This window comes from Mesocricetus auratus, unplaced genomic scaffold, assembly GCF_017639785.1.
Source record: "Mesocricetus auratus isolate SY011 unplaced genomic scaffold, BCM_Maur_2.0 Super-Scaffold_100011, whole genome shotgun sequence".
NCBI lineage: Eukaryota > Metazoa > Chordata > Mammalia > Rodentia > Cricetidae > Mesocricetus > Mesocricetus auratus.
Genome location: NW_024429195.1, coordinates 6,485,534 through 6,504,059, shown reverse-complemented (window position 1 = coordinate 6,504,059; position 18,526 = coordinate 6,485,534). Strand labels below are relative to the sequence as shown.

General features: G+C 42.6%; 1 protein-coding gene across 2 annotated transcripts in view; it reads right to left on the bottom strand.

The window, feature by feature from the left end:
- Positions 1-1,849: 1,849 nt before the first annotated feature.
- Positions 1,850-18,526, bottom strand: part of Igsf10 (immunoglobulin superfamily member 10) — a 28,479-nt gene continuing 11,802 nt past the window's right edge. For both annotated transcript variants that reach the window (XM_040754379.1, XM_021231711.2), the window contains exons 5-7: positions 13,735-17,991; positions 10,913-11,816; positions 1,850-4,273 (exon numbers count right to left, since the gene is read on the bottom strand). In XM_040754379.1, coding sequence (XP_040610313.1) covers positions 2,365-4,273; positions 10,913-11,816; positions 13,735-17,991 — 7,070 coding nt within the window. In that variant the 3' untranslated portion in view covers positions 1,850-2,364. The remainder of the gene's footprint in view (positions 4,274-10,912; positions 11,817-13,734; positions 17,992-18,526) is intronic.

Below are 18,526 nucleotides of genomic sequence, written 5' to 3'. Positions count from 1 at the left end.
CAAACCATGTAAGATCTACTTTTTAAAATGTAGCTGGTACAACTTTAGACCATTGCTTTTACAGATCATCATATAAATAGTTTATGTCTTCCTAGGCGAGTTACTCATTGCAAAGTTTGACTCATTCAGATGACCTCAAATACATACATGTCTGCTTACTTTGCCGTGGCAGCATCCATGTGAAACTGCTTTGTACACTGTGAAACACATCCCTCCAGCCTGCTTGTTTTGTGTTTACTCTGGGCTGGAAAAGACTTTGCCAAACATCAAAGACCATTCTTTCCGCTGTGTGAGCATTCTGTCTGCTTCCAGACAGTGCAGTGCATTTCCGTGGTCTCATAATGTCAGGGTTGCTCTCCTCTCCAGAGTCATCCTTACAGTCCACAAAGCTATTTTTTTTCTTCAGTGTAATACACCATACGACTGCATTGACAAAACCACCGAAGTGTGAATGTCGTGCCTAGTGAGTCATACTCTGTCCTTTCTGGTCCTTATTCGGTGATTATTGATAGTTCAAGTTCCAGTTTCAGTTTGAACCATGCATCATTTTTTTTGGTAGCTCAACATTGCAAACAACAGCAGTAGGAGTGTTATAACTTCATAGCGTTTGTATGCACTTTATACTTTGCAGAAGTCAACTTATTAATCCGTTTGCACGTTACGGCAATGGTTATACCTTTGTTGCTGTTTGTTCTGCTTGTTGAGATAAGGAAAGCAAGTCACACTAAGGCCCTCTAGTTATGAGCTGCTGTGAGAGATGAGGAAAAAAACCTAGAACTGTTTCCCCATGTGCATTGTAAGGAAAGCCACTGGCATCTTAAATTTAGTTGTCATATTTTCTGCCACTTAATTTGGCACTCTGACAGTTTTTTTCTTTCATAGCAAGTGTATGTGGTTGGTATTAAAATAGTCATTAGGGAAAACTCTATTGCAAAACTTTATGATTTTCTGCAGATAGGACATTGTCGTATGGAAAGCCCAGCTTTCATTAAATCGGACCTTGAAATATAATGGAATTGGGTATACTTACCATAATTCCTGCCTATAAGAGTCCCTTAATATATGTGTTATTTGTAGATTGATTCTTTTCAGAGTTGCATTTCTTGTTTTATTTACCCTTCCTCATCCAAAAGTAGAGGTGTGGGTATCATTTGACCTCTGGCAGTCATCAAGTACCAATGATAACAGCAATCGCCTCATGACTTCATGACTGAAGCATGATGGAGACACAGTGGAATTAAGTCTCAGATGATGGGCACAAGCTACCAGAGCTCTTGGTTTTAGTGCTCTAAGCTAACTGAACAAGACCTGTGGCTTTTTTTGTTAGTCATTTGCAAGGCTCCTACAATTCATAAATAGATGAATATTTGGACAGAAGCCGGAGAAATCTTTCTAAAAAATAAAAGATCCCAGACTTCAGACCAAAAGAGGCAAATCTTATGATACCCCGTATATATTCCGGTTGAATTAAACTTGTAAGTACAGTGAATTGTTAAAAAAAATTAATACAGTGAAACTTCATTACATGTAAAGGAGCAGTTCCTTCTTAGAAAATCTTTCTTACAAATGGTTCCAAACAATGGGTGCCTTAGCTAGGTTTTAAAGTCACAAAGAAGTCCCACTGTAGGTGTAAAGCCTTCCTTTTCAGGGTGACAGCGGCGTGGACAAATGTGAGACAGCCTTTTCACGTTTCCTAGTGTGAGAATTCGGCTGCTTTTTACAAATGGAAAAGCTAGCCTGCGATTGTTTTCTTTGTTTGTTTGTTTTTTAATGCGGGTATCAAAACAATGAAAACTACTTTCTGTGTGAACAAATGGTTAGCTAAAGCATAATCAAAACAGGTCAGTGCTTGTTTTCTGTAGGTTTTATCAAAATGTTTATAAACCAGTGACAAAATATTTGTACATTCAGATTTACATAGACTGCAAATGGAACCTCTCCCATTGTGTCTCCTTTCTGAGTGCAATGTTTGTAACATTGGAAGAAGACAGGCACTAGGCAGCTGGCAGTTGGTAGCTAGAGAAAGGTCTCTTTACTGGAAATTCAGGTGCGTTAGCCATTTGTTACTTTGTGGTGAATCGTTTTCTCTTAATGTTCATTATCTGTTGGCAAAATCAAAGTGCCTTAAGTTGAGAGTTCGCGTTGAAATCCATAGAAACTCAGCATTATTAGTTCATGAAGCATTTATTTACAAGTCTCTTTTGCATGTCCATTGTAAATTTGAAACTGTAAATGTATTCAGATTCATTTCCATGCCTATGGCTGCCTTTCATTAAACTTCTTCCAAAAAAAAAAAAAAAGAGAAGAGAAAAGAAAAAATAAACCCTTTGGATGTTGACTCTTCAATTTTAGTTTGATTTCCTGTCAGATTACTTGAACATAAGTTGTTGCGTAATCAGTGCCAAGGAAGTTCTGTGCTGTGCATTTATAGACCCCCGAATCTGAGGTTTGGAGATGCTGAATGACCAGGGTACCTCGTGGGTAAAGCAGCTCACTTCCCAGGGTTTTCCTTTCTCTTGCCTTTGAGAGCAGCGAGTGTCCTGGCCTCTCCCAGGCAATCTCTGGCTTGGGGGCTCCCAGGGCCACACAGTGCAGCTGTAGTGCTCCTCCTGCCCTCCTGAGCATGCTCCGGGGTGGGTAGTTTATAATTCTGGGAGGGTATGCCATGATCATCACCGGGACGGTAACTGCCGCCTGGCCAACACTGTTCTGAGCCTCACAGATATAATTTCCCCTGTCATAAACTGTTGTTTCTTTGATGGCCAGTGTGCCGTTTTCATGCAGTGTGTATTTGCCGTTAACGTGTGGCCTGTCTATGACATGACCACTTGGGGTAGTCCACTTGACGCTTGGCTTGGGGATTCCGTCAGACACGCAGTGCAGCCATAGAGATTCCCCACTGGCACTTTTTAGCGTCCCTACTGCATGTGTGAGAATCACAGGCTTCTGCCCGATCTCTAATAGGATTAGTTTCTCGATATAGCCAACTTTGTTTCTAGCTGTACAGCGGTACCTTCCTGTCTTGTTCCGAGTTGTTTTATAGATGATGAGAGAACCATTGCTTGCTCTCAGATACGGGGAGTGTTGCAGTCTGTTAGGAAACCGGGTGCCATCAGGTAAAATCCAGATTATTTCAGGTGGTGGGTTCCCGTCCACAGAGCAGTTCAGTGCTGTGGGCCTGCCGGCCTGAGCGATTACTTTTTCATTGAATGGATTTCTGAAGGTTGGCCTTCTCAGCATTTCCAGTACTTCTAACTGCACCACCAACACACTCTCTCCTCCTTCATTCCGAGCCACGCAGATGAAGTCAGCCGAGTCAGAAAGCCTGATGTTCCTAATTTCCAAGGTTCCATTCTTATGGACTGTGATTCGGCTTCCATAGTAGGGAGCACTGAGGAAAATGTTGTCCGGCATAATCCATCCGATCTGGGGAGGTGGGATCCCGTCTGCTCTGCAGTCAAAGTGCTTTTTGGAGTGCTGAATGGCTGTAGCTTTGATAACAGTTTTGTTAGTGTACAGACCATTGATTAATGGAGGTTTAGAGACAATATCCAGTTTGTACATTCTAGTGTCATCCCCACTAGGATTCCGAGCTACACACACGTACTTCCCGGAGTCAAGCATCTTCACTTTATTAATGGACAAAGATCCATTGGCATGGAATACGTACCTGTCCTTTGAGAACGAAACGACATTATTGGAAGGCAGCAACCAGAATATGCTTGGCTTGGGTTCCCCAGTGACCTCACAGTCCAGGACAGCTGTGTCTCCCACCTTGACCCCCACGTTCGTCTTGTAGCCTTGCCGTATCCTTGGGGTGGCTGTTACAACCGTTAGGTGGACTTTCATTTCATCCTTCCCCAAGGTGTTCTGGGCATGGCAAACATAATCTCCTTCCTCCGCAATTCCAACCTTGTTGAAATACAAGGTTCCGTTGTGGAAAAGGGTGTACCTCTTGCTCCTGTGGCCATTGTCATCTGCTTGCACGGCATTGCTGAGCATTGTCCCGTCAGGCAGACTCCAGGACACCTCAGGCAGAGGGGAGCCAGAAGCCTTGCAGTCAACCTGGAAGTCTTTCCCGTGGAGCACCTGCTTCTTAAAATGCTGCTTGTGCTCAATTTTGGCGGGTGTCAGTCTTAGGCGGACGTGCAACAGGGTCAGGTCATCTCCCAGTCTGTTCCTTGCCACACACAAGTAGTCGCCACCATCTTGCTCTGTCACCGATCCAATAACCAAGGATCCATTTGGATAAACATGGGCCCGGCTGCCCGTCCTGAGAAGAAAAGAGACGAACGTGAAAGTTGTCTTTTCAGAGACTAGAAATGGAGCTGAAGAGATGGCCCAGCCGGCAAACCGCCTGTGGCACAGTTGTAAGACCTGAAGTTGGATCCCCGGTGGCCACATGAAAGGTAGGCATGGCAGTACGCGCCTGTAACCCCAGCACGGGCGGCGTGGAGACAGGTGGGTTCCTGGAGCTTGCTAGACAGCTAGTGTAGCTGAGTAGGTGAGCTCCAGGTTCAGGGTCGGCAGAAAGTGACTGCAGAAGACACCCGACAGTTGGTTATCTCTGGCCGCCACATATGCATGCCCCAACGTGAGTATGGACACACCTTGCACAAACGCATGAAAAGACTGAAAATCTGACACCGGCTTATACACACGTACAGAGCGCCATGCTGTGTAGAAGTGGCCTTACTTATATGATGCTACCCTCTCTCCAACCTTACCAAGAGATGACTGCCGTAGTTCTGCATGTAAGTCACTTCCTGTGAAATTCTGACACATAGATAAAATGAAAATCATTGTCACAGTGAAGCTCATCACCACATGTCTGCCGCATCCTGTGTGTTTGTGTGTGTGTGCACATGTGTGTGAGTGTGTTTGTGTGTGTGTATGTATATGCCTGTGTTTGTGTGCATGTGAGTCTGTGTGTGTGTGTGTGTGTGTGTGTGTGTGTGTGTGTGTGTTATACATGGCATTTAGCTTTATGGACAACTCCTTAGACTGTTACAACAAATACAGATCTAAATCACTTACTGTTATCTAAGCCATTTGCTTTAAAAAAAAAAAAACACAAAACAACTCTATAACAAGGTCTGATTAAACTAAGGCAAGTTGTTATTTCCCAAACAGACTTCGAGTGAATCTCCTTTATAAAATTTTTTTAAAAACAGCTCATAGAAAGAGGAATGCTGGAAGTAGCAAGTTCTTAGACATTTTACGAATCAAACAAATGGTAAACAAAAAAATAAAATTTTCTACCGATGAGGAAAAATAATTGACACATACGTGTTACATCATTGCCTAATGATGGTCTTAAGTGTATGAATGAGGCGATTATTAAGCTGTTTAACCAGAAGAACAGTTTCTCCTCTGCCTGCTGCAGAGGACACCAATCTAAGACTCATGAGAAGCTGAGGCACCTGCTGTCTGGGCAGCTGTGAAATGTCCGGTTTCCACGTTGGCTCCAGCGCTGAGGACGGCTGCTATGCTGCCTGTAATTGCCATGCTTGCCCACCAGATGGAAGATCTTTCCTGATAAAACTGAGCCTGGCTTTTAGTGCTAAGACTATAAACAAGGACCCCTTCTCCCCTTTCTTTTTGACAGCCTGAGGCAAACACGCAAATGAAGCCAAGAAGTAAGAACTTTAAAATTTACATTTGTCAGTTCAAACTGGTATCCATCCAGTGTGTGTGTGTGTGTGTGTGTGTGTGTGTGTGTGTGTGTGTGTGTGTGTGGTGTGGGGGCAGGGGTGGGTTGGGTGGTGGGTATGTACACTGTAGTAATCAGGTCTTGAGGTAGGTGTCTTTACCTACTGAGCCATCTAGTCACCCAAAACCTTCTTAAGGAACACATTCTGAAAGCTTCTAGTGGGGGCTGGAGAAACAGACTAATGGTGGCTAATAGCAGGTCAGGGCAGCAGCAGGCACCTTCCCCTGATGAGCCATCTGGCTAGCCCAGGACTCCTTGAAGCATAACTGTTACCCAAGTCAAGCAGCCCCAAGTCATTCTTCAGCCTAGAGAGTACTACAGATAGAATAACCCAAGAACAGTGTGCCTTTTGTTTTTCTCAAGGCTGGAAGGAATTTCTCTGGGAAGAATGCCAATGTGAAATCGTGATACTGTATACACAAATAAAGGAAATTACTCGGTAACTTCGTACAGTTTTGTTGTTGTTGTAATTTGTAAGTGTTTCTCCCACTCTCGAGAGGAAATCTTCAGATGAACTTAAGTCTCGGGAAAGCCTGCCTTTGTCTGCCGCCACACTGCTACCTGTAATTAGTCTCTCCTAACGTGTTCTAGAACCATTTATCCTCCATTTTGGCTGCCTTATTAAAAATTCAACTTGTATAGTCTGAAATACTTAGAACCTGTGCTCCAAAACTAGAATGTCTGACTTAAGTGATGTGGGGTCAACCTAGGCACCGGGCTTTTCACGATTGTCCCGTGTAGTAAAGTCTAAGGACTAATGCCCTAAATGTTAGTTCTCCCTTAACCTGCGTTAGTACTTGTGTGGGACCAAATTTCTATCTAGTTCCTGGCTTCTCTTGTCAGGGATTCAGATTCGGTAGATGTGGTAGGGGTCTTTGACCACAGTGCTTAGCAACAATCTCCAGCTACTTACCAATAATTAAGTTTGAGACCCAGACTCAAATTTTAGTATGCACGACAATTACCTTAGGGGCTTCTAGGAACACAGTATCCTTGTCAAAACACTCACTGCTTCTGAGTCAAGTTTACCAATGCCACTGGTAAAGAGACAGACTTTTAAAAACAACTGATTTGAAGCGACACCTCAAATGGAATCCAATGACATGCAGAATGTAGCATCCTCTGTTAACCAACACAGGAAGAACAGTGAGGTGAGAATAAGCTGACCTGCTCAGGAGGGGGCTGGGGGCTTTTCAAAGTAGCCTGGGAGTGACAAACTTCAAAAGGAGACAAGCATCCATTTTACAAGACTATCTTTGCTTCCCTGTCAGCTTGACAAAGCCTAAAATTAGCTGAGAGTCTCAAGTGATGGGTTTTACATACCGCAGTGGCCTGTCAGTATGTCTGAGGGAGATTGTGTTGATGGTTAAGGGAGATCCCAGCCCTCCCCGGTTGGCACCGTCCCTAAGCAGTTGCTCTGGAGCTATAGAAATCTAGTTGAACATGAGCCAATGAGTGGACCAGCAAACAGCATTCCTCCGTGCTCCTGCTTCAAGTTCCTGGCTAGAGTGCCAACCCTAGCTTCTTCCAACCTTGAACTATAACCTGTAAGCTATAGTAAGCCTTGTCCTCCCTTAAATTGCTGTTGGTCTCTGTGTTTGTCACAGCAACAAAAAGAAACTAGGACAACAGAGATAGAACAATTGTAAATATACACGCCGGATACGGGACCAATGGGTTACATGAAGCAAGTATTAGATCTAAAGAATTAAGTCCAATGCAATAGTAATAATGTCAATACCCAACTTTATCAATAGATTTTAAAAGGCTAGACAGATGAACTAAGAAGCATCTGCGTTCAACCACACCGTAGAGAAAACTGACCTAACATATATCTTTAGGACACTTCATCCGACCAGTGTAATACACAGTCATCTCATCAACACATGGAATTTTCTCTAAGACAGTAAGTATGTCAAGTCTCAATACATTTTTAAAGGTTGAAATCATATTTATCTTCTGAGACAACAAAATTCAAGAATTAAAAAGTATATAGATAAATGGAAATTAAGTAATATGTTCTTAAATGAGCTTAGAGTAATTTAAAAAATAAAAGGGAAAGATATTTAAGAACATTAAAGTTATAACAGTGTATCAAAATCTGTGTGGTACAGCAAAATCCGCTTTGAGAAACATACCAAAATATGTAACTAAAAAAAAAAGGTTTCAAACAATAGCAGCCTCAAGGACATAGAAAAACAAAGACAAATGCAACCCAAATTAAAGAAAAAAAATACCAAAATACAAAGTAAAAGACAAAAAGTATGAACAGCAACAAAATTTGTAGGCTTAAAAAGAAAAAAATAGCATCTCCAAATCTTTACCTAGATTAATTAAAAAAAAAGACAGCCAGATAAATCAAAACTGGTAACACTAGTTAATTTTGTCAACTTGACAGGATCTAGAATCACCCAAGACACAAGTCTCTAGGCACACCTACGAACTGTCATCTAGGTTGTCTAGATTCGATTAGGCTCAGGGCACGATTGGAGGTTTTTCCTTGATTAATTGAAATGGGAAGACCCACCCTAAGTGTGAACAGCATCTTCCAGCAGCTGCAGACACAGGAGGTCTAGAGCAAAAGTTGCTGAAGCCGTTTGCCCTGCCTCTCGTCATCTACTCTGCTGTCTCCGTTTCTTGCTGTTACCAGCTCATCTACTCAGCTGTCAATGCCATCCTCTGCTGAATCTATCAGATAGATTTGGTCTATCAAAGTGAGCTGAAGACCTAGTCTTCAGCCAACGATGGAGGCTGCTGAGACACTCGGCTTCAAGGACTATGAAACAACTGTTTCTCAGCCTTTCTCGATGTAAAGATAGCCATTCATTGGACTACCAGACCTTGTCCTGGAGGCCAACCACATTCCCACTCAGTATATATTTATACTACTGGTTCTGTCCGCCAGAGAACCCGGATGCTACAAAAATACAAAAGATTATTTAGAAGGTACTATGAATAATTACATGGCAAATCACATGAATCCGAGAAGTACTGGACAAGTTCCAGGAAGCATACAGCCCACTAAAATTGATCAAGAAAATAGAGTAATGACACAGGCATGAAGAGTCTTCCATCTGAAAAATAAACCCTAGTGCCTGACAGCTGTGCTGATGCTTCCTATTAACATGCAAAGAGTTACCTGCATTTCTTCTTAAAGTATAAATAGAAATGCCAGAAATGCTGCCAACAAAGTTTTCAAGGGACAGCAATTCTCATTCTAAATCAAAAGCACAATAAAAAAAATTAGACCTGTATCCCCAATGAACTTAAAAGGAAAAAAAAAACCAAAGACTGAATTGAGCATTTCAAAATGTACCTAGACCGTGATCAATTAAGATTAAACACAGGAATTCAGGGATAGCTAAATATTTGCACATCAATAAACAATACAACACAAATATAAAACTGGATGATTATCTCTACAAATGCAGAAAAAGCATTTGGTAAGGTTTAATGTCCTTTTGGATATTGAAGGAATGTATCTCAAATTATGAAAGCCTATATAGGAAAAATCTACCGCGAATATCGTACTGAGTTGGAAAAGACTAAAGTGTTCCTAAATTTCAACAAGAGTCCCTCTGCTTCCACTGCTCTTGTTTAACATAGTAAGAAAGTCTTGGTGAAAGCAATTAGAAATAAGAGGGAGCTTTTCCAAATCAGAAAAGAAGTTAAAGTAGCCTTGTTTTCAGAACCCATTGTTTTCCATAGGAAAATAAAAATACTCCATTAGAAAGCTTTGGTAGCTTGTAATCAATTATTCAGTAAAGTTGCAGGATAGAAAATCAGTATATAAAACCCATCATTTTTACAAGTCTATGGTGAACTTGCAAAACAAACAAAACAAAAAAAGGCATCAAAAAAGCACTCCAAACTTCTTAGGGAAATGTAGAAAGTAAAAGGCTGATAGCTACATAAAGAATTATAAGAAATAAATTTTAGAGGACACACACACAAAAATGGAAAGGTGTCCATGTTACCAGGTCAAAAGGTTAATCTGTAGGTTCAGTGAAAAATACCATCAAAATTCCAATCACTTTCTTTCCGGAAGTAACTAAAGGAATCCTATAATTCATAAAGAGCTGCAAAGACTCAGAGTAGCTGTGACAATTCTGAGGGGGAAATAAGAGCTGGTATTCCAAAATTAAATGGAAATATGGTAAATGAAGCATTGAAGATATTGAATATCAAAAGGGGGCACATACAAGGGAGAAAATATATGTTAGTATATGGCTTCTAACAGTCACACTCTAGCTCAGCAGTTTATAACTTTACATCTTAGTGACTTAGAATTTAACATTTAAGGTAATTAAGGTAATGTTGATGCCTGAAAAACCTGAAAATTAATATTGACATTTGGATTAAAAATTACAAATCTGTTCGTTTTATTCTGTGTCAACTCACTGTGACATAGGGGAGAAACCTTCAGTTTCCAATATCCATATAAATTCATATATACTATTAACTTTTATTGCATGGATGTTTCAAAGAGTAAGTGTAAATAAAAGCACTCATCTCCATCTGTTTCTGGATTATGGAAAATCATTTTACAAAATCACAGAAGTCACAAGAATGTATAACTTACAAGCTTCAAGCTTTGCTTTTCAAAGCAAATGTTTATAAAGAGCATAGTAGAAAAAAAGGTTTGTATCTGATAACATCAAGCTCATGGAATTTTTAGTGTATTTCACTCTGAGAAGGTCTTACTGTGTCCTTCGTAAAGTGTACTTCAAGTTTAAGAAAGAAAGGATTGTGATGTAATTAAAAGTGTGAAACATCTGATTAGAGGGTCAAACGTCTTGTTCTGAGAGCCTCCACCTCATTACTAGGATTAATTACGAATAACTTTATACATTATGAATAACTTTATACATTAACGTTTTTTGCCCCTTATCCCACAGTTAACAGTTTTAAAGCAACCCCAAGAAAGAAAAAAGAAAAAAAATGCTGTCCACCAATATGGAGGCTAATAAGATTCTCCTATAGGTCTCAACTGCCCAAATCTAGAATCTGGACCCCAGAGTTAGCATGCAAACTGATTTGTGTTCAGTGAGGTCAAATGGAGTGCCTTTCTACAGACACCTTCCTGGGTGCAGCCTGTGTGGTTTTTGAAACTTCTGCTAGCCTTGCTGCACAGCTTTCCCATTTTAGAAGCTGTACACCTAAATAAATGAAGGGGATAATTCTAACGGAAAGGCTTACCTGTGCCACTGGTCAATGACAGCCTTGGATGGTAACCTCCAGATTATTCTAGGTTTTGGATCCCCAGTAGCCGAGCAGTTTAGTAGTAGTTTCTCACCCAAATTCACATCTGTCCATTTCTGAGAGGCAATTTCTATCCTAGGGACTGTCTCTCTCTCTTCCACTGTAAGGATCACTACCCTTCTCTCTGAGCCTGAGGAGCTGGTGGCAATGCATTCGTAAGTGCCTCTGTCTGAAGGAGCGATGTTTCTTATATACAGAGTTCCATTTGAATACAAGAAAAACTTGGAACGAATCAACTGCAGCGGTCCTAGTTCAGTCCCATCATGGAGAACCCAGTGAACACTGGGCTGGGGAGCTCCTTTTGCAGTGCAGGGCAGTTTCAAACTTTCTCCTGAAACCCCGACGACGGCTTGCCTCTTTTGCTCTAGAATAACAGGGGGAGCTGTGATGACTTGTATCTTAACGAGCAGTGAATCCTGGCCAGTTGGGTTGCTGGCCACACACTTGTAAAAGCCACGGTCATAGAGACTCAGGTTGTGGATGGTCAAGGTTCCATCAGGTGTTACCCAGACCTTCTTCCCGTTTCCCTTGGATGTTTCCGACACCACTGTTTGGTTTGCAAGTATCCAGGCAATTGTAGGCTTTGGCAAGCCTTCCGCTCTGCACTTCAATTCCACGGTACTGCCAGAATGAACTGTGATGTCCTTGGAGTGTCTATCCAGGATCCTGGCAGGGTAGGAAACCACAGACAACGTGACGTAAAGGTGGTCCTTGCCTAATGGATTAGATGCCAAGCAAAGGTACTGTCCACGGTCCTGAACACTGACCCTCTGGATGGACAAGGTGCCGTTGGGAAACACGTGGAACCTGCTTTTCTGTGTCCCTTGGGATAGTTCAAGTCCTAATAAGATGAAAGAAATGTATAGATATAGTTCATCAGCATTCAAGACTGGATAGAAAATGCGAAGCTATGTTTTTTGTTAAGCTGACAATAAATATAAACTTTAAAAAAAGTTCAGATTGCTAAAGCTGTTTCTCAACTTTTTATTCACTTAAATTTAAAATCCAAATAGTTCTACATGACATTTATCTATGTAAAATTATATGTATATATATGATCTACTTTTAGAGTATTTTTGTTGGATTTAACAAATCTAATGTTTTTATTTTTTGATATTACAGTATGATTAGATCATTTCACCCCTCCCCTTTCTTTCCTCAGACTGGTTCTATGTACCTCCTCTTGCTCTTTTTCAAATTTATGGCCTCTTTCTTTTAAATTATTGTTTAGCTATATATTGGTACATGTATAACATATAAATTATAATACGCATATGCAAATGTATAAATACAATCTGCTCAGCCCTATGTTACCTGTATATGGTCTTAGTGCAGACCACTTAATATCAGATAACCAATTGGTCCAAACTACTTTTTAAAAGCTGTTGTTTTGAGATGGGAACTATTTTATAACCCAGGCTGGCATTGATTGAATTCATCCCCATTGCTGGGAGTATAGGCATGTACCATTCTATCTAGCCTCAGAAACTGTTCTTTTAAACTTCCATTGTCATTACATTTTTATTGATTTGTGTGTGTATGTATGGGTCCATGCTGGTTTGCGAGTGTGTATGTGTGTGAGTGTGTGAGTGTGTGAGTGTGTGTAAGGATGTGTGAGTGTGTGAGTGTGAGTGAGTGTGTGAGTGTGTGTGTGAGTGTGTGTGTGAGTGTGTGTGTGAGTGTGTGTGTGTGAGTGTGTGTGTGTGAGTGTGTGGGGGGGGTAGTAGGTTCCCTTTATACATGGAGCCACTAGTTGTCCTACCAAACTCTTCCTTTTTTAATTAAAATGCAAATTTTATTTGAAATATTTTGTTTTTTAAAATGAATTGTGTGGGGGGTCTGGGAGGGCATCCGCTATGCGGACTGACGAACTCTAATTTTAAAAGCAACTTCAGACCTACAGAAAATAGAAACCATGTCCAGTGTCCCACAATATTAAGCTGAATGGCATGCTGTACATGTTAAAATTAAGAACCTAAGTCTTGCCAGTTGCTATTTGTTTTTCACCTTTAAACTTGTATCCATGAAGCTTTACTTCACGCCCTTATTCTGTACTAAAAGCAGAGCTAGCACACACCGGATCTGCCTCTAGCTGTCATGTGTCCTTTCCTATCTCCATGCGGCCGCTGTGTAAGCATGCCTTACCGTTTGAGACGTACTAGTAACCCAAACTCCTCTTAACACATTGACAAGCATTCCAGTGGGGGCTGGAGAGATTGATCCGCAGGTAAGTGTACCTGCTGGCCTTGCAGAGGACCTGGGTTCAATTCCCAGTGCACTCATGCTGGCTCGCAGTCATCTGTAATTCCAGTTCCAGGAGGTATAGACCCTCCTTCTGACCTGTGTACATACCAGGCACATATGTGCATATATACGCATGAAGGTCTAACACTCATACACATAACATAAATCTAAAGTTTAAAACTTTCTAATAGGGGCTGGAGAGATATCTCCAGCTCCAGGGAATCCGGTACCTCTTTCCTAAGGCACCTGCCCTAATGTGTGCAAATACACATGTACACACACGCACACGCATGTGTACACACATGCACACACATGCTTGCACACAGACACACAATTAAAAAGTAAAATCTAAAAAAACCTTTCTTCTAGTGAGCAATATGCAAACGTCAAATGAGGATGTTAATAGTTTTTATATCTTGGAGAAACAAAACTAGTGATGGCTATTTGAAGACAGCTCTGAAAGATGCAATAATGTCCTTGTTTCATACTAAGGTATGGTTAATGCTCCCAAATACCTGATGCGACCCTGCTCCAGTGAATGGTGGGCAGGGGGTTCCCAACAGCCTCACAAGGAAGGAAGACATCTGAGTTGATAGGAGTAGTGAAACTTGCGGCCTTTCCTCCCACTATTCTTGGCTTTTCCAATATAGTTTTAGGGAAGGAGCCAGCGGGAAGGAGTTTGGAAGTTGGGTTTTGAATGGGTTTTTTATCCAAGACACTCTCGCCATGCTTCTGTCCTTTCCAATGTGAGGCATGAGTGCTGGCCTCTGGAGAGCTGACAGGGGACCACATGCTCCCTGCTGGCCTGTTGATCTTTACAAGACTTTCTGAGTATGGCTTGCGCTGAAAGTGGTTGTCTGGCCATGGAGAGGGCTTCCATTTAGAATTCTGTGGTCCATCTATTCTTAAGGCTGACACAGGTGTGGAAGAGAACAGATTGGAGGGCGTAGAGTAAGTGGTTCTAGTTAGGTTCTCCGGATCTGGGGGAGCCTCTGCTGAGGACTGCAGCACATCCGTGTTGTGCTTTGAGGGTTCATACAGGGCAACCATTCTATTGGCCATCGTCTTGAAGGCTGACGTGGCCTCACTGTCTGTAACCACACCCCTAGTGAAGGGAGGAGGGGAAGGAATGGGCCTCAGGGGAGCCCCACTGCCAAGGGATGGTGGCGTGGCCAACGTGGCCAAGGCTCTTCTCATTGTGGTTACCTCCTGTGATTTGGTGAACGAAGTTGTTTCTGAAGCTGTTGTACTTCCCCATGTTTGAGTACGCTTCTGAGACAGTTCAGTTATGCCCAGGGGACTGGTTTCTGAGTGGAGAGCAACTGTGCTTACAATTCTGCTACTGTCCTGTAGTGAGGAGTGAGTGACAGCTGAGGGAGCGTCAGCTGTTGGAGCCGGGTTCATCCTCAAGCTCAAACTCTGTCCTGGGGTGGTGTGTGGGTCATTCCTGTTCTTCTGAGGCCCCTTTATTTGGCCTTTTGCTTCTTTGTAACTTGCTCTTTGGGTTTCAGAGATAATGACAAATGCAGGGGCAGTAGGCGTTGCCTGTGTGGCTGTTTCTATTGACAGGGAGCTCACTGTACTAGCCCCCTTGCTTGTGGCGCTAGAAAGCACTGGGGAGGAGTTGGTGAAGGGCTGCTCCTTTCCTGCTGAGAGATTTCTGGCCCCTTTAGTGGCTCTGTGGTGAGTGGCAGCCATTGCTGTAGACAGAGTATGCATCAAAGTTGCAGAGAGAGTTGTAGAATGTGAGGGGGGACTATGATCTGTGGATAAAAGAGGAGCTATTGTGGCTGTGTTCTTCTGTAAACCCAACTGATTCAGATTCTTTGACGTTCCTTTTTTGTTATGGTTATTTACAAAGATTTGGTGCCAGGGATTTTTCCTTCTTGAGAATTTTGTGTTTGCTGCTTTTGTTGGCATTGAGGGTTTGCTGATCAGACCGGAAACTGATGATACCGTCACTGAATCTCGCTCAACTTGAATGGTACTAGACACACTCTGGTAACTGCTATTGTCTACTGGAGTTATGTCCAGGGGTACACGTGTTGGAGCAGAAATCATGCTTGCTTCTTTGGGAGTCACTGGGGTACTTTCAGCTCTGAAATATTTTATAGTGGTTGGCAATGTCTCAATAGCTACATTTTGTTTGTTCTTAAACAATAATGGTGGGTTCTGGATCACAGTGGTAGACCCTGCTGCTACATCCTCAGTGTTAGCTCTGGGGAGGGTGCTGAGGGATGAGACTGGAATGGATAGTGTTGTAGTCGCCAAGGTGAGCCTCTCTGTGGAAGAACAGGTTGGGCACTTCCTAGGGGGCTCTGTGGCTGAAAAACCACTAGCATTCCTGTAATCAGGTCCTTTGAGTGCTGGCCTCATAATCTTGTACCTATGCCGTCTGAGAACTGGACTTAAAATTCGCCCTTTGCTCAAAATTTTCCTCTCTCTCCCAAAGTGCCTGGACAAGGGGAAATTCGCTGTACTGTTTCTAGGAATGTGAATTAGAGGAGGGGCCGCTGTGTGTGAATCTGAAAGGTGCTTAGGCGAGCTAGGACCTTTAGTGGTGTGAGAAGAGGCGTCACTACTCCTGGCCCCACTGACTTCTGTCATAGGTCTCTGGTGCTTATAATCCTCTGTTGGATTTACCGACTGCAAGACTGTACCGGCTTTGCTCGTGAAGATACTTAGCATGTTGGTACGGCCGTCAGCAGCCGTGGTTCCTTCTGTTGCTGGGTGTGTACTTTGGGAAGATGTTCTTCTCCCTAACTGAGCAGTATCCTGAATTTCAGCTACTCGGGGTACCGATGGTACGGTAATGATTGGATTTTGGCTGGTTATGTCTTCTATTTTGCTTGTTGAAGTTGGGTTTAGACTCTTTGACATAGGGGTGGCATCAGTAACATTAGGTAATTTGACATCAGGAAGGCGCTCAGATTGTAGTGCTTGTGGATTCATAGTTGAGGAGACCTCTATGTCCGAAGTTATACTTGTCACCGAGTCATAAGATACTGGTGTAGATTCAGCAGCCGATGACCTTTCTATGACACTAGAAGCTTTCGTTCTTAGAACCACGAATTCTTCATCTAGAGAATTCATGCCAGAAGCATGTTCTTCCTCAGCCGGGAGCACCACAGCCGGAGCGCCCAGTGGCATTGGCTGTGCTGTGGCATTTTCTTGCTTCTTTGGCACAGAGTTCCTTTTTGCTTTTTCTAAAAGTGCTGCCCAGTGTTGTGGGTCAATTCTCCGAGCAGAGAGAGGGAACTGCCTCCTATGCTCCCTGAAACGCCGAAGTGTGGGATCCCCACGCCGGTGATGCCTTAACTCTCTAAACTTGTCCTTCTTACGTATACGGGAGACCTGTTTTCCAGTCTCTGCCCCTCTCAAGGCTGATGTGGAAACCTTCAAAGGTGGTGGCCGCTTGGGGGAAACAATGGGATTGGGTTCTCCAAGTCCAGATCCATCTGCTTCCCTGTCATGCCCAACTGACCTTGCGCTGTTCACTTGGACTGAAACTTGAAAAATGGAAAAATCAACCCCCGATGGGTTGGCTGCTACACAGCGATAATGACCTTGGTCTTTTGGGGTAACCTGTGATAGTCTTAAGGTTCCATTGTTAAGAACTTGTCTGTCTCTTGATGACTGAGAGAACAGGGTGCCTCCTGGAAGAACCCAGCTAATAGAAGCATCTGGAACACCAGTGGAATGGCATGGGACATCAAGTGTCTCACCCGTAGCCACTATTTGTTGAACTCCCTCTTCATGTGTGTTTTCCACGTAGGGCTCTACCACAGTTATCCTGTAGGTGAGAATGTCTGCATCTGCATAGTTGGTGCTTATGCAATGGTAAAGGCCAGTGTCAAAGCCATCAGCCATCTGGAGTTCCAGCTTGCCGTTTTTGTCTATTAGGATTCGCCCATCCTCACTAACAAAAGGGGCTCTCACTTTACTTCCATCAGCTAGAAGCCATTCCAAGTGAGGTGGAGGGTCACCTTGGCCTGGACAGTCCAGGGCAACAGTGCCACCAGCCAAAACAGTGTGTTCCAGCTTAGTATTGTTCATCATGAGAACCATGGTCCATTTGTGTCTCCCCGCTCTCATCTCGGCCCTTGGTAAAGTGATCTGAGCATCGCTGGAGAACTGGATCTGTAGTGTGCTAAGTGTGGTGGCATTTCTGTTCAGCTGCAAGGAAATTTTGTCTTGTTGGAACCAAAAAGGATCAGCTCTGAAATCAGCCTCTACATTGGTAAAGATGTCTTCAGGCCTGAGAGCCAGCTGTTTATACTTGGAAGATAGCTGTGACGTCCCAGTACCCTGTGGCTTCCTTTCAAGTACCAGAGGAGAGTCACCGTACAAAGCTAGTAGTTGCCACACTGACTGAAGGTGATTATGATCCACACTGCACACAAGATTTGTTGAAAATGATGTGTTTAGTATGATGTAGTCACTTTCTTCAGTGAATGCAATTGGCAGTGTCCTAGATGGCTTTTGGATACTACAGACCACATTGGCCTTGTTTCCAGACAGGTCTGTCATGTTCAAAGACAGAGAGCCAAAAGGTTTTATGAAATCTTGGGGTGAAACGGAGGCAGATCCATGGTCTTCCTGAATATCCAGGTTCTTTGGCTTCAGTGATGAGTCAATGGTTGGCTTTGTACACAGGAAACCTCCAGCGGGTACCATAGCGAGGGGTCTGCCTTTAGAGATCCTGGGGTTCATGCAAAGGGGACACTGCTGCGGACCGGAAGGGCTTCTGTCCTTCTTGCATTTTATTATATCTATGAAGAAAATCACAACTTAATTAGTTTCAAAAGTTGCGGCATCTTTATAAATTAACACATGAATACTTCGAAGAAATATTTTCAGTGGAGTTCAAAGAAGTTTGTGAAATGAGTTTTTTAAAAACACACTGTCTACACATCATGCTACAATACAATATGCACAGGCACAGGGGTTTTATTTGCCTTGTTCACAGCTGTGTTTATTATGCCTAGATATTGAGACTTGGGTGTATATTTAGTACTTGTTAAGTATTAACTGAATGAACCGTTTCCTTATCTAGAGAAACAAAGTCATTAGCTCATGTCCAGCACGTTAATTAACAACACTTCAGTTCTTCGTGCCAAACTTAGGACAGTTGGAACTTGGCTGTACTTAAAAAGGTAACTTGCTTGAAAAATCTTTTAAATCCTATGATAGCATTAAAAATAGAAGTATTTCTCCGTTATCCAAAAGAACAGTTTGTGTTCTTAGTAGAACTAGAAATGGAGAGATGCAGGCAGAAGGAGGAGACAAAGACGCAGGTAAAACCAG